General features: G+C 43.8%; 1 protein-coding gene across 3 annotated transcripts in view; it reads left to right on the top strand.

The window, feature by feature from the left end:
* The window catches only part of NDRG3 (NDRG family member 3), an 836,729-nt gene that overhangs the window by 627,070 nt on the left and 195,250 nt on the right, over positions 1-14,409 (top strand). For all 3 annotated transcript variants that reach the window (XM_069243888.1, XM_069243886.1, XM_069243887.1), the window contains one exon: positions 6,796-6,831. In XM_069243888.1, the coding sequence (XP_069099989.1) occupies positions 6,796-6,831 (36 nt within the window). The remainder of the gene's footprint in view (positions 1-6,795; positions 6,832-14,409) is intronic.

Raw genomic sequence — 14,409 nt, 5'->3', positions numbered from 1 at the left:
ATAACATCAGACAGGTGGGTTTTGCAGATCGTCTGAAGGGGCTACTCCCTCCTTTTCAAGACTCCACTCTCTCCATGCCACCATCTCACAACCAGATGATGAAGGATCATTTGTTCCTTCTCAGTGAGGAAGTCGGGGCTTTTTTGGCCAAGGGAGCCATAGGAAGGGATCGGGTACCAGAAGTAGGATGGGGTTGTTTTGCGCTCTACTTTCTGGTTCCCAAAAAGGACAAGTCTTAGCACTATTTTATACCTATGAGCCCTCAATCTCTTCCTCAGGAAGGGAGGGCAGCACAAGGACCTCTGCATCAAGCTCTGCCACACTCTGGCCAGAAAACAGCCTCCAGAGGAGAGCATCCGTCTTGAGAGCTAAATCTAATCTAAATTGGTGGCTCCTCTGTTTGAGCCTACATGTAAGCATAAGCTGTCATTGGCTCTATCTTTCATGAAAAACAGCCTTTTTTTCTATGGCTTTATATCAGCATTTAATTTACAGTAAGTGATCAGACTCTTCCAGTGGTAGTCTTACCAGTTTCCCATTCCAATATGATAATTGGAACACACCCTACTTTTATGGATTTTGGTTTTAATTCAGATCAGCCAGGTTACTTGCAAGTTTTCTTCAGTAATCCTTTCATTCTGACAGAGTGGTAACTGGATTATCTTGGGTGTAAATTGAGTTCTGCAGTTCTCCCTAGAAATCACAAAGGATTTCAGGAAATTAAACCACCTTTTTGTTAACTTTGATCTTTTTTGCATAGGTGTAGCCACATTCAAGCAGTCCATCTCCAGATGGGTAGATGTTTAGGTCAAAGGCTACCAAACAGCACAGCTGTGTGGTTTGCCAACATCTTAGACAATCAGAAAGTTTCTCTCGGAAAACGTTCTACCTGTGATTACCATTGACTTTGTGGTTTGTAACTCACATTTTCCGGCTTTCTATTTGCTGAAATTGTTTTCAGCTGTCCAGCTTCAATTCGTCCTTTCCAAGGAGCAAGGCATTTTCACACTACCACTCCCTGTATTCTTCCACAAATGTCCTTTTCTGTAAATAGGCCTATAAATCTTGTTCTTATCTTGTCACATTTGTGTGCATTCAAAGACAGAGGTCAGAGGTCAGGTTCTGTCTTCCGAGTGAGCTTGGTGTTTACTTTTCTTTCTCTGACTTCAAAGTGAGAGGATTTGTGGGACACTTGCGGGATACTGGGGTTGGAAAGGTTTTTTCTAGCACTCAACAACATTTAAGTGAACTGTGCAACTATTTTGGATATATCAGAACTAGGAAAACACGCATTAGGTAAAAGTTCGTTAATTCTGAAATGTGTTGGACGCAATTACTTTAATAAGATCAGAACAAATACACTTGTTAATGCAATTGCCACACGTTATTGTTTGTGCGCTGAGTAGTTTTGTTAGTAAAACTGTATGTCTGTAAAAATGTAATTGCAATTTCATTTGCAAATGTGTTGTCTGTAATGGCATTGCGCTACCACACCATGTATGCTCCACTCCACTCTACCCACACCACTGCACTCTACTTCACTACACCGTACTCCACTCTGCTCCACTCCACACCACTGCACTGCATGTTACTGAATTCTATGTCACTTTACTCTACTCCTCTCCAATCTACTCTGCACCACTCTACACCTCTTTAATCTACACTGCACCACTCTCGTCTATTCCGCTACACTCTGCAACACTTTACACCACTGCACTCTTTGCCAGTCTAGGCCACTCCATTCTATACAACTCCTCTCTATGCCACTGAATGGCGGCCTGCAACTTGCCAATGCAGTTTACTATGTACCACTCCACTTTACACCCCAGCACTCTATGCCAATCCACTGCACCTCTCTAATCTACTCTGCAGCACTGTGCTCTACGCCACTTTACTCCATTGCACTCTACACTACTGCACTCTACCCTGCTCCACACCACTACTCTGAACCAATCTAATCTGCGCTACTGCACTTTACACCACTTTACTTCACTCTATTCTACCCTATTGCAGTCTACACAAATGCACTCTACACCAATGTGCCCTCAGCAATTGCACTCTACTTGACTTCACTCTACTCTGCATTACTGTTGTCTACGCCACTTGACACCACTGCACTCTACGACACTCTACTCTGCAACACTGCACTGTACACTGCTGAACTCTACACTACCCTACCGTGCACTACTGCACTCTATGCCAATGCATTCTACGTCACTCTACGTCACTGCACTCTACGTCACTCTACACTGCACCACTCTGTGGCACTCTACACCTCACCACTGTACACCACTACACCCTATACCACTGCACGCTACTCTGCACCACTCTAATCTAGGCATCTGCATTTTATGAAGCTGTGTTGTTCACCACTGAATTCCATGCTGCTGCACTCTGCCAATGCACTTTACACCAGTTGACTCTACTGTTTGCCTCTTCACTGTATGCCACTCTACCCAATTCCACTCAGTGCCACTCCAGTACACAACACTCTACCCTACTCTTTGAAATTCTACTCCACTCTTCGACATGTCAGTCACTCTTTCCCCCATGCCACTAACCTTTAGGCATGCTGAACAGCAGCCATGCTGATGTACAGCATAGTTAAAACATATTGATAAAGCCAGTTGCTTTTGCACAGGCAAGACCAATTGGTTTTGCCAATACTTGTATTTTGCTGAGTTACTTGTAATCCTTGCTCTGTATTGTATGAATTTTTATTGAACTCACGATCAAACCTCCCTTTCTCGGTTTCTCGAAGGTGAGATTTTCTTATGTTAATGATTGACATATGCTCCTCAAAAAGAACAGAGGGTGACATGTCAGTGTCAGTACATTGGGGAATATGGAAACTACTGGCCCTGTGAAGAGAGAGTACATGTTTCCAGCTTGCCTTAACCTTGCAGATCAGCCTGCTTGTGAGGGATATTTCTTACTGCAGATTTCTAACCTTTAGAATAGTTCTCAGATGGCAAACTGGATGTAGAAGTGCTTCATAGCAGTGGTCACGCGTGCTGTTACGTGGTGGCTTACTGTCTTCACGTTGGCTTAGGTTTGTGCTGAAATTCATGGAGTGGAGCCGCATATAAGGCCCATCCCCTCTAGGAGGCGGGAGCGATATTTTCTCACAGGGTGACAGTCCATCACATACAATAGATTGGCCCTCCAGATCGTCCAGCAGGACTATGCCCTTTGCTTTCTTTTTGACCATTCACATGTTCTGCCCACATTATAGCTGCTCAGAGAGACACATTTATCCATCTTACTGCATGAGGTGTAAGCTCTACTATGTTGAGGGGCCATCAAGAAGGTTTCGGCCTCTGAAACAGGGAGTGTTTTTTCTTTTGTAATTCCTTGTGCAGAATATAAGAGGCCTTTGTCCTGTTTTACATCTCCATCCTCTGAATGCCTTCCAGCCGGACGTTCAAAATGCTCACACTGGCCCATATTTTGCCTGTCCTGAATCAAGGTGACTGGATGCTTGCCCTGAACCTGCATGGCTTGTACTTCCATGTTCCATCCTGCCATCCCACAGAAGTTTACCAGAAGCCAGGGCCCTTTTCAGTTGCTGTGTTTCCCTTTTGCCTTATCAGCGTCCCTCGTGTGTTTACAAAAGTGATGAGTGGTCACCATCTGTCTTCTGAGATTTAGGATGCCAGTTTTATCCTTCCTCGATGGCTGGCTGTTAGACGCTGGCTTGCCATTCTCCGTTGTTATCCACCTCCAGTCAGTGGCGAACCTTGTGACCTGCTTAGGGCTCTTGATCACCAAGTCAGTCACACCTGTTTTATTCACAGGGACTTCCTTTAATAGGAGCTGACAGGGTGCAGTTGAGGGCTTTTCCTCCCGTGTTCTGAATCCAGCACATTTGAGCTATGATCCCAAATTTTCAGTCTTTGTGTTAGATCTTGGTAAGAGCAGCTCTGAGGCCTCTTGGCCTGTTAGCCTCATGCAACCTGCTTGTCCACCTTACCAGGTGGCATATGCAGGATCTGCAGTAGGGTCTGAAGTTTCTGTGAGGCCAGGAACATGGGAGATGTTCCCAGATTTCAGAAGAGATTGCACAAGACCCACAGTGGTGGCTGCTCGACTGCAACCTGAACAGCAGCAGACTCCTGCCCCTTCACCATCCAGAATGGTTGGTGTGACTGTCACTGCTGGGTTGCGAAAGTCACCTGTGTGAAGTGGAAAGCACAGGACTCTGGTTTCTAACAGAAAAGCACTTCCATATCAATCTGAGATTGCGGGACATTCACCTGGTGTTGAAGACCTTCCTACCATTCATCAAAGTGAGACTAGTATAGGTTCACTCAGACAATACCACCACAATGTGATATAGCAACAAGTAGAGCGTCTCTGCGCCTTTGAAATGGTTGGAACGTCTGGGTATCTCCTTAATTGTGAACCACCTGGTGGGATCACTAAACGCTAGGACTGATGAGTGCGGCCGGAGGTATTGGGTGGGTCACGAATGGTAGCTGGACCCCATAGTGGCACAAGTTATCTTGTGACAATGGTGAAAACCCTGGCTAGATCTTTTTGCCGCTGCCAAGAATGTGCAGTATTCAAACGTTTGAGTGCTGGAAATGTAAAGGTCATCTCTAGGAGATGCATAAAGACTGGGGTGGAGCAATAAGCTCCTGTATGCTTTCCTGTTAGTCGGTCATATCCAGCGTTATGAAGAAAGTGAGCAACGACTAGGCCCAAGTCATCTTAGTGGACCCAGATTTGGCCAGTAGAGTATGGGACCTCGAACTTCTGTGCATGTGACTCAGCTCTTTAATCAGCCTATCACATTTGGAGGATTTCTGTTGCAGCAGCAGAGCAGGGTTCTCCACCTCAAACCTGCACAATCCATGCATGAGTAGTGACCATTGACAGCATTTGATTTGCCACCAAAGTTGTGAATATCATCCTGGCTGTCAGGTGCTCTTCCACAAAGTCTATTTACACAGACTGCTTTATCAAATGTGTGACGTGCAGTGAAGTGTGCAAGCGAAGCTATTGAATATTTGGTTATTTGTTTTGTCTTTAGCTTAATAATGTTTCAGGCCGAGCTCTGTTAAAATACTGAAACTGCCCTTTCTGCATTCACTAGACCAAACATCCTTGTTTAAAATCACCTGCTGAGATGTGATTTCATAAAGGTTTTATACACACGTTCCTTCCCTCACCGTATGATGCCACTGTGGGACCTCAGTTTGGTCCTGACATTTCTCATGTGTACTCTCTTCAAACGAATGCACAGCTGCTTGTTTTCGCATTTAACACTAAAGACAATCTTCCTTGTTGCAATGACCACAGCTCACCCCATGAGTAAGCTCCAGATTCACTGTGTGCAACTTCTATATACCACCTTTTGCCCAGACACGCTGGTGCTGAGGACCAGGGAGGCCATTTGCTTAAAGTTGTGATGCCTTTTCAGGTTGGTCAATCAGTCACCCTCTCAACTTTCTTTGCCCCTCCACACCCCTTGGAAGGAGGAGAGATCCCATCGAATGGACTCCAAAGGACCTTTGGGCTTTTACCTTGATAACACCAAAGGTCATTGGTTGAACTTTTTGTTGTGTTCTCTGGGGCTCAGAAAGGAAATCAGTGCAGAAAAGCACTGCCGAGATGGATAGTCCTCTGCAGTAAGATTTGCTATGCACTGGTCAAGAAGCAGCCTCTGGAAGGACTCTGGGCCTATTCCACCAGGGATAACGGTACTACTACAGTGTTGGCATGCAGAGTGCCGGTTCCTGATATCTGTTAGGTCACAATGTGGGAGTCTGAACATGTTCGTGAAGCACTACTGCCTTGACAGCTGTTAAGATAGGAAGGGTATTTTACCCATATGGTCCTGCAGGATTTTTTGTCTGAGCCCACGTCAGACTCTACCTTGATAGGTACTGCTTTGATATCTTTTTAAAGGGAAGGAATTCAGAGTTAGAAATAGCCATCAGAATAACAAGTTACCTCCCGTAAAAATATTTCTGGTGGATACTGTTATCTAACTGCAGATTTCTCACTGTCCTCCCACCACCCCGCATCTGTAGAGTGGTCTCTTTGATACTGTCGAAAAAGGTCCCAAATTGGAGATCTGCACTGTTATTTCCAGTTATTTTGTGCTCTGCCTCCAAGGGCCCAAAAAGATTCCAGCAAGAAAGTGACATTGGTACACAGATGTAACGCTTAAATCTGTCTGCTTTCTGTCACTTCCGGGGTGGAGCCACATGGTGTCAACTGGCTGCAGCCAGAAACATTGCTCTGAAAATGCTGGATCCTGTCTGGGTCTCGTGGGATGGACTAAAGATAAGGAATTTACAGTTCGAGTATCCACCAGAAAGAGCATAACTGGAGGGATGTAATTTGTGTGTTAATTGGCTATATTTACCAAGTATGTTTAATACAGCATCTCTTGGGTTGTGCTGATCGGAATGAGGCTAAACATGTTTGTCTGCGTTTTGCAGACAAGTTGCTGCATAGTTCATATATTTTCCACCTACTTTCTCCTGGACAAGTTTTCCGTTTTTTTTCCATAGAATATAATTTTGAGAATATTGTACATGTGGGGTAACTACCGCTGTGCTGTATTTGTGCCATATTTACTCACAAACGGGAACTCCTGTTAGCACATATATTGGAATTTATTTCGCTACACTAAATAGATTGTTTTTGGGCACTGTCCTGTCAGTAATCTCTAGCTCATTTTGATAACATGTAGATTTGATTAGGTTATTCCAGTACGTGGTTATCAATTCCACAAAGACAAATGTAAGGTAAATAACTGTTGGTTGTATGTTTGCTTTGCAGATGGCCGATTGTGGAGGTTTACCACAGGCGGTTCAGGTGAGTTAGTTTTTGTTGTTTACAGTTTCAAGGCACTTTGCATTAAACAAGAAATGTAGTCCCAATGGGAAAATGGGCGCAATCGTTTTGGGATTAAAATATAGACTTTAGTTCAAGGTCATGAAGGAAGTCTTTGGTCTGTAACGTTTCGAAAAGGAAAACAGCAAATATAGTACACTTGATTTAAAAAAAAAATATATATTTCTTTATTGCCATTTTGATTCAACACTTATAGGATCCTGTATAACAGATATTATACAAACTCGAACAAATGCGTCCAAGAATGATGAAGTTCTATGTGTATGAATTATAAGACAAAATATTCAGACAAAAGGGTCTGGTATAACTAGAGTCCCTTCCCAGTAGCTGTCATGGAAATATCAATGCACCACATTTGATTAATTCTCTGCACCTTTTTTGGAATTTAAAGGTCAGAAATCCACTATGCACTTAGTAGGTAAAATTACCAGGAACCCCCTCAAAGATTGGTTTCACCCTCCACATCTTGCATTAGTTCCATGTTATGTTGACCTGGATCTATGGGTTCCAACAGAGCTTGTCATTGCGCCCCAGGCCAACAGGCCATCCTGTGCTTTCTCATCTCTCCTAGTCCTTCTGATATAGTCCTCTCCTGCCCCACCCATTCCAGTAGATCTTTTTCCCACACTTCCCTTGTTGGGGGGCCTGGGGCTCAGCCAGTGTATTGCTACGTGTCCTTTAGCCACTGTGAGGTCCAGTATTGCACAGGGTCTCTAGCAGGCAGGGGCACTTAGAACAGGTATTGAAACTCCTTCTCATTTTTACGCCTTTCAAAGAACTATGTGATTGTTATTGGTACAAAGGAGTTACTATTGCTTTAAATTATTGTAATCTTAATTCCTAGTTTAAACACTCATGGATGATTAAAATATAAAGGGTGGCGGTGTGTCCGGGACCGTAGATTGGAGGTTGTATCCCTTTGAGGCATCTCAGATAATCTGGTCATAATCCCAGTTTTCTGGGCTCAATAACTGACTTGAAGGAGATGGACATTAGAGCAGAACAGACTGATAGTGATGCCTCTACTTGACCATGACACCTGTTTGAAGGCTGTGGTAGGTTTCCCCCCCATCCCTGTTCAAACCATCAAGCCTCATGGTAGTTATTGCTAATTTAACTCCTGTTGCCCTAAAACGTTTAACAGTGGGGTTAGAGATGTGTTTAGGAGGTCAGTGCTGTGGTGGGAGAAGGGGGTGTCTGAATGTAGTGGAATGTAGTTGAAAAGCATCTGTCTGAGAAGATGAACAATGGAGCACGGCCCCCACCCCTGATTCCTACAACACCCATGAGTGGTGGGAGCATGAACACAAATGTTCTGTCTAGAGGTTCCTACCAGACTGGAGCAAGTCTTGTTTAGGTACTTACATTAAAGAGAACAATCCTGGAGGAACACAGATTTAAATGCTTTGAGTAATATTCCTCATGATCCTCTGCCTCTCAGATATAGCTAAGAGGGTATGCTCCTGGTGCCTCTTTCTGGCATAATTTCAAGTCAGCTGGATGCAGTGCATGTCCGTAAATAAGATTGTTGGTTAGTATAGACTGATACTAACCAACTAAATGGAGAGATAGCAAATAGATTTGGGTCTCGAATTATAGGGGACTCATTGTGATGAACCTGATATTCGACCTGTAAAAGGAAGCTTTAACAAGAGCAGTAATAAAGATAATATATCACCTGTGTTTTTTAAGAAGTCAGACTGATGCGCTACAAGCTCTCTCTTGCCCAGTCCACATTATAGGAAAAAGAAATGTCTCAAACCCATAGTGGAAGTTCTTAAGAAATTGATACACGTCCGATGGATTGAGTCTACCATATCCTCACTGTTTGCGGTGGTCTCAAAGCATTGAACTGGCTGGCACAGTCTGAAGAGGACAGCACAGATCAAAAATCAAAATCACATAAAAAGAAACTATCATTCTCCTCTCAGAGGCCTATGGCTTATTTGGAAACAAAGATAAAGTGACTGGGTAAATGTTTTTGTTCCAGGTATGCATGTCATTAAAGAGATCAACTTATGTTTGTTGGTGATGCCCACCATGAATGCTACATTATCTGGTGTGGCTGAGTAGGGGGTTGTAAAGTCTAGGGCCTAAATCATTAAGTGAGGGCATCCAGATGAGCTGGAACCCGAGCGGTTGTAGGGGCCCAAAGTTAAACATAAGTTCTGAGAATGTTGAACTCATAATTTGTCTGTTTTTGATTGTTGCAGAAATTTTGGGGTGGGGGTTAGTGGGTGGGGTCATGTAGATAAGCAGAGGAGCATATGTTAATTGAAGAATGTGGTTCCCTGTATTTTACCAAGTTTTCCAAGGGGAAACCCTGGAGGTGTCAGTACAAAAAATACTGCACCCAAATTCAAGCCATTGCACCATCCACTACCTGCAATGTCTATTTTGTTGTCAGTGTCTTCATTTGTGACTTCGTAAAAAATGTTGGGAAGGAGAATACTCTTTGGTAAACAAAAGGCTGGGGTAAGACCTTGATTATTGTTGCTTTGTATGCTCCCAGGTGGGATCAAAACTTGTTGTTAGAAAAGGCAGAGGAAAGTCATGGGCTTTACGGAGGGAGGTCTGGTCATATAATATGGTTAAGGAGGAAGGAAAGGGACAGGTAACCTAAATCGAGCGGACATGGTAGGAGCATATCAGAGGTGGTCAAGGAGCTGTCAGAAGAATTAGGACTAGTAGGCATATGGAGAGTGGAACACATTGGTGAAAAAAGATTTTACATTTTACTCATACACCATACATATTCCAGGATCATTATGATCTAGTTGAGTCATATTCTCAGCTTTATGGATGGAAATGGCTACAGTTACTCAGATCACAACCCCAGTGTGTACCGTGATCAGTAACTGTTCTCCCACATATGAGAGAGGAGATAAAGGCTTGGTAGGTGCATCATTCAGGATGCAGTCAATAGGGTGGAGATCTCCAAAGCTATACATAGGGCATTTATCAATTTGACGGGTAGTGCCCTGGATGTGGTAATCAGGGGGGCATTTGATTTCTTTAAATGCAGTGGCTTGGATAGAAAGAAAGTTGGCGCTGGCCCGGTATGAGGCAGAATTTAAAATGGTAGAGGAAAGAGACAGAAGCTGTGACACCCTGGCTGACCTTGCGTTCCAAGATCTGTTAAGGATTCTTGTGGTTGATAAGTCTAACTTGTCATTTTCACATTTTTAGGCCTTAAGAGAAAGCCCTATGAAATAAGGAACAAGGCCTATAGCCAACTAGTGAATGGGTTTAAAGTCAAACGCACATGGAAAGCACATGCCGCTGGAGAAACAATTTAGGAGACCTGGCATTTGAGAACAGGACAAGAATGCACATGTTCCATTCCTACTTCTTACAGCTATATTCATGGGGCACTGAAGTGGAAGATATCACCAAACTGTTCCTGGAAATGTTAATGTTCCATCAGATATTGAAGGACCAGGCAGAAGCACTGTATTTGTGCTAATTGAGGGTATAGAAATCAATAATACTGTAAAGACCCTTGAATCCCACAGGGCCCTGGGTCCTGCTGAGGTTTGTGATTTTTCTTTTACTAGGTTGACTCCTATATTGAGAGATATTTGGATCCTTCTCAGATACTGGCAGAGTCAGGCATCTATGGACAATGCAAACATAGTTGTTATCCCCAAACTGTTGAATGTGGATATCAAAATATATATGAAGCTGCTGATGAATATGATGTCAGCCCTCCTCCTGACCCTTGGACATGAAGACCAGTTAACTTTTGTGTTAGGTCTACAGACGTTTTTAAATACATGCATGCAGGCTGCCCTTATTGAAAAAAGTTAAAGCAAGACACTTTAGACTGTTTTGACAGTACTCCGTGCTGAAAGGCATTCAACAGGGTGAGATGCTTCTTTATGAAAGACGTGACAAGGAAGTTTGAGCTTTGGAAGAGCATTCATTGAGATGGTGTGGATGAGTGTTTAAGAACTGAAAGCTAGCTTTCCAATTGAAAGAGCATTTTTGCAGCAGATGACTTAACCAGCAGATACAAAGCAGCAATGCCCCCATCATTTACCTTGGTAATATAGCAGTTGGTGATGTGTCTATGACCAGACAACGCTATAAGGGGCGATTACTTTTGGGACCATGAAACACAAACGCTATTCGCTGACATGTATAACTGCAAAAATAGAAATGTCATTTCAGCCACTTCTAGAAGCGCTGGACTAGAGTAATACAGGAAGGCACCAGGCTAAAAGGTAACCCAGAAATATCTTTCGAACAGTGTCAACCGCAATTTCAAAAGTTTAATTCCTTTCAAAGTTGCCAATGGTGCGATTACTGCCCACCCTATGTTTAATAAACACTTATGGGGGTCCCTTACTAATATGCTTTTACATGATCTAAGTAAAACAAAAGAAATGCTACAGCCTCAACAAGTTCTGGCAAGTGAGCTGAGGACTTAGTCAAAGAAACAATGCCATCAAGCTCAATGACTGGGCAAACTGCATACTCAGAATGCATATGCTAAGATATCTTCATCTATCCGGTTACATCATAAGCAGTTCATGCCATTGAATATTACTCTTGTATGAAAATCTAATACATTCTCCTTGACCCTAGAGTATGAGTCCCAGGGCCATTATTTTCATTATGAGTAATGTTTTTAAATTATATAATATTGCCGCTGAGTGGTGAAGGGGCGGGGTGGCATGCGTTGGGGGGTAAATAAACATTAAATTTAAAAAAACGTTGCTATCCCACTTCCTTCCTCTACTGCTGCTCCTTCTTCCTGACAGGAGGCCCAGACTCCCATCCTGGCCTGCGGCCCATCCAGACGTGACTCAAAGTAGCTTTAGGATTCGCTGGAGTGCCCTGCCACGGCGCTCCCAGGCAGATTTGGGAACCTGTGCCTGTTCTCTCCAGCCCGTCAACACAGTGCCGGGCTGGAGAGAGCACAGTGCGCATGTGTGTTTGGCCGGCCCACGACAGGCGGCCAAACATACATGCGCACTGCGGGGAGTGCACAGTGCACCCCCCCTTGTCCACGTCAATGCCCTGCCTCTTTAACAGCAAAACGATAATAAACATGGTTTATTATAATTTTGTTAAAGGTTTGCAGCAGCAGCAGCTGCTGTCAGGGGGGCAGCACTTATCCGCCATAGTAGAGGAGCCGCTACTGCATCTGAGGTCAGAAGTTTGCAAATATGGGGTTTATCATACCTAACAAAAAATAAGTAAATAAACTATTTTAACATGAAAGTTTCAGGCAGACATTAACTTTTTCCGCCCCTTGATGTAATTTGTCATGGGTTATTTTAGTCAGTGGTGAAAAAAAAATCTACCACTGACGTTTCCCTTACATTATGGTACATAATAAACATTCCCATATTATTATTTTATATACATAAAACTTGTAAACACAAAGGAAGTTATACAGTTCGTGGCTAAGCAACATAGCCGTGATTAAGATGAATAGAATACCCAGGTTGCTGTATGTGTGCCTGGCCTTACTAATTAGAATAGAAAAGCAGTCTTTAGAAGACCTACAGGAATAATTAAGTTTTCTGAGGATAACCCAAGGGTTTTGGTTAAAAATTTAAAGAGCCTGAAAATAAAGGAGGGTTAGGTTTGTTTAATGTGCTGGCACTTCTACAAAGGAGCTCATTTGCGTTTGGTATGGGAGTGGTTAAAAAGAGAGTCTAACAAACACTGGATTCATATGGATCAGGTTATAGTGGGGTGATCCCTGTGGGATTTGATTTGGTTGACTAGAAGAAAGAGACCCACAATGTTTATTATAGCCAAATTACTAGCACCTTATTTGAAGTATGGGACAAGACAGCATTGTAAGCTGTGAAGGATAGGTCAAACAATGGTCTCTCACACAGCACAACATTAAGGCTCAAAGTAGCCACAGTGTTCCTCTTTTTTTAATTATACTCCGGTCAAAAACACATAAGAATCGTCCAACCATTTTAGTTTTCCATATTGCAGATAGGTGTATTCATAGTCTTACATAGCTGCCTCAATGCATTTTAGGGTAAAACCTTTTCTTCAGGTAACTCACATGAAGAAGTACTCGGGTTCACCTAAAATAAAAGGAAATAACAAAATATAATGTAGAAAAATCGCAAAAATAAACAAAGATTTTCTCAAAAGCAATTTCAAACACACTCAAAGATGGTGCTAAAACATTCTGAGAATGTTTTTGAATTATTTTTGAGCTATCTGATTGAGAATTCTAGTTGCAGATTTCTTACCTTAGAATTTACCCCAGGCATCAGACTAGATCCAGAGATTTCTCTTCGAGTGATACCCTTGTGCGTCGGCAGGTGGCGTCGGTCGACTCTGTGTGCGTCGTTGGCATCGTGGTCGCCATGATGACGTCGGGAGTAGTATATAGATGCCGCCCTCGTGCAGTGACGTCAGTTCTTTTCTTCCTGAGCTACTCTGGCTATTTTTTGGCCGACTTCAACCGTTTTGTCGTCTTTTGTCTGTGAAACTTTGGTGCGTCGAGAATGTTCCCGAAGACCTGGTTCAAGCCATGCGAGGACTGTCATGGAACTGTCAGTGACTGATCCGCACCTCGTGTGCTTATGGTGTTTGGAGCGTGATCACGACCCAAAGTCATGCTCTGAGCGTCGGGCCATGAACCCAAAGACTTTGAGGCAGCGGTCCCTAAAGCTCATGGCGGCCCGACACTCGACTCTGCGGCGCTCACGATCCTGTTTAAGAGGAAGGTCTCCAGATTGGCCTCGGAGTCACCACCACTCTTCGTCCTCCAAGTCATAGGGACATTCGGGTCACAAAAAGAAGTCAAAGAAAGACAAGCGTTCTTCGACTTCACCCCGTCGATCAGACGATGAGACGCGGGAAGAGTGTAAACACTCTAGGCTTCTGTCGATGGAGCCTTCTTCTGGGTCGGCTCCGCGATTCCCCGACTTGCCGGGAGTCGGAGTCACCCCGCCCAACTCGGTTTTACGAGGCCATGCACCTCATTTTTGGGCGGTCCGACCCACCTTTGGAGCCTTCGGGCACAGGTGAGTCGGTTGGGGGGTCTCTTCGGTTTCAAAGCCATCGGCTTCTGCCTTGGCTCCGGAGGACCCCCCTGGATCCAATTGCTGATCCGTCCCAACACCAGTTGTGTCACAATGACCTTCCCCGGTGTCTGGTCAGACGTCGACGCTCCCGACGTGGTTGGGTCCACAATCTACGTCGATCTCATACCAGACGACCCGGAGCCGGAATGACTTCAATTGGCGCCAATTCTGTTCTTTGTGGGCTCTCCTGGGCCCAGGGTTGATCCAGACCCTTATTCTTGTGGGTATGTGTAGGAAGTTGGCTCAGTATATACTATCTCAAAGAAAGAGACAGCATTCACAGAGTCCAAGGGTTCCCCTTAGAGGTAAGATAGTGGCAAAATTAGATAATTCTAATGCTCTATTTTGTGGTAATGTGGTCGAGCAGTAGGCTTATCAGAGGGTAGTGTTAAGCATTTGTTGTACACCCACAGGCAACAAATGAGAAACACACACTCATAGACTTACTCCAGGCCAATAGGTTTTTATA

Source organism: Pleurodeles waltl, chromosome 7, assembly GCF_031143425.1.
Source record: "Pleurodeles waltl isolate 20211129_DDA chromosome 7, aPleWal1.hap1.20221129, whole genome shotgun sequence".
NCBI lineage: Eukaryota > Metazoa > Chordata > Amphibia > Caudata > Salamandridae > Pleurodeles > Pleurodeles waltl.
This window is presented reverse-complemented; position numbering and strand designations above follow the sequence as displayed.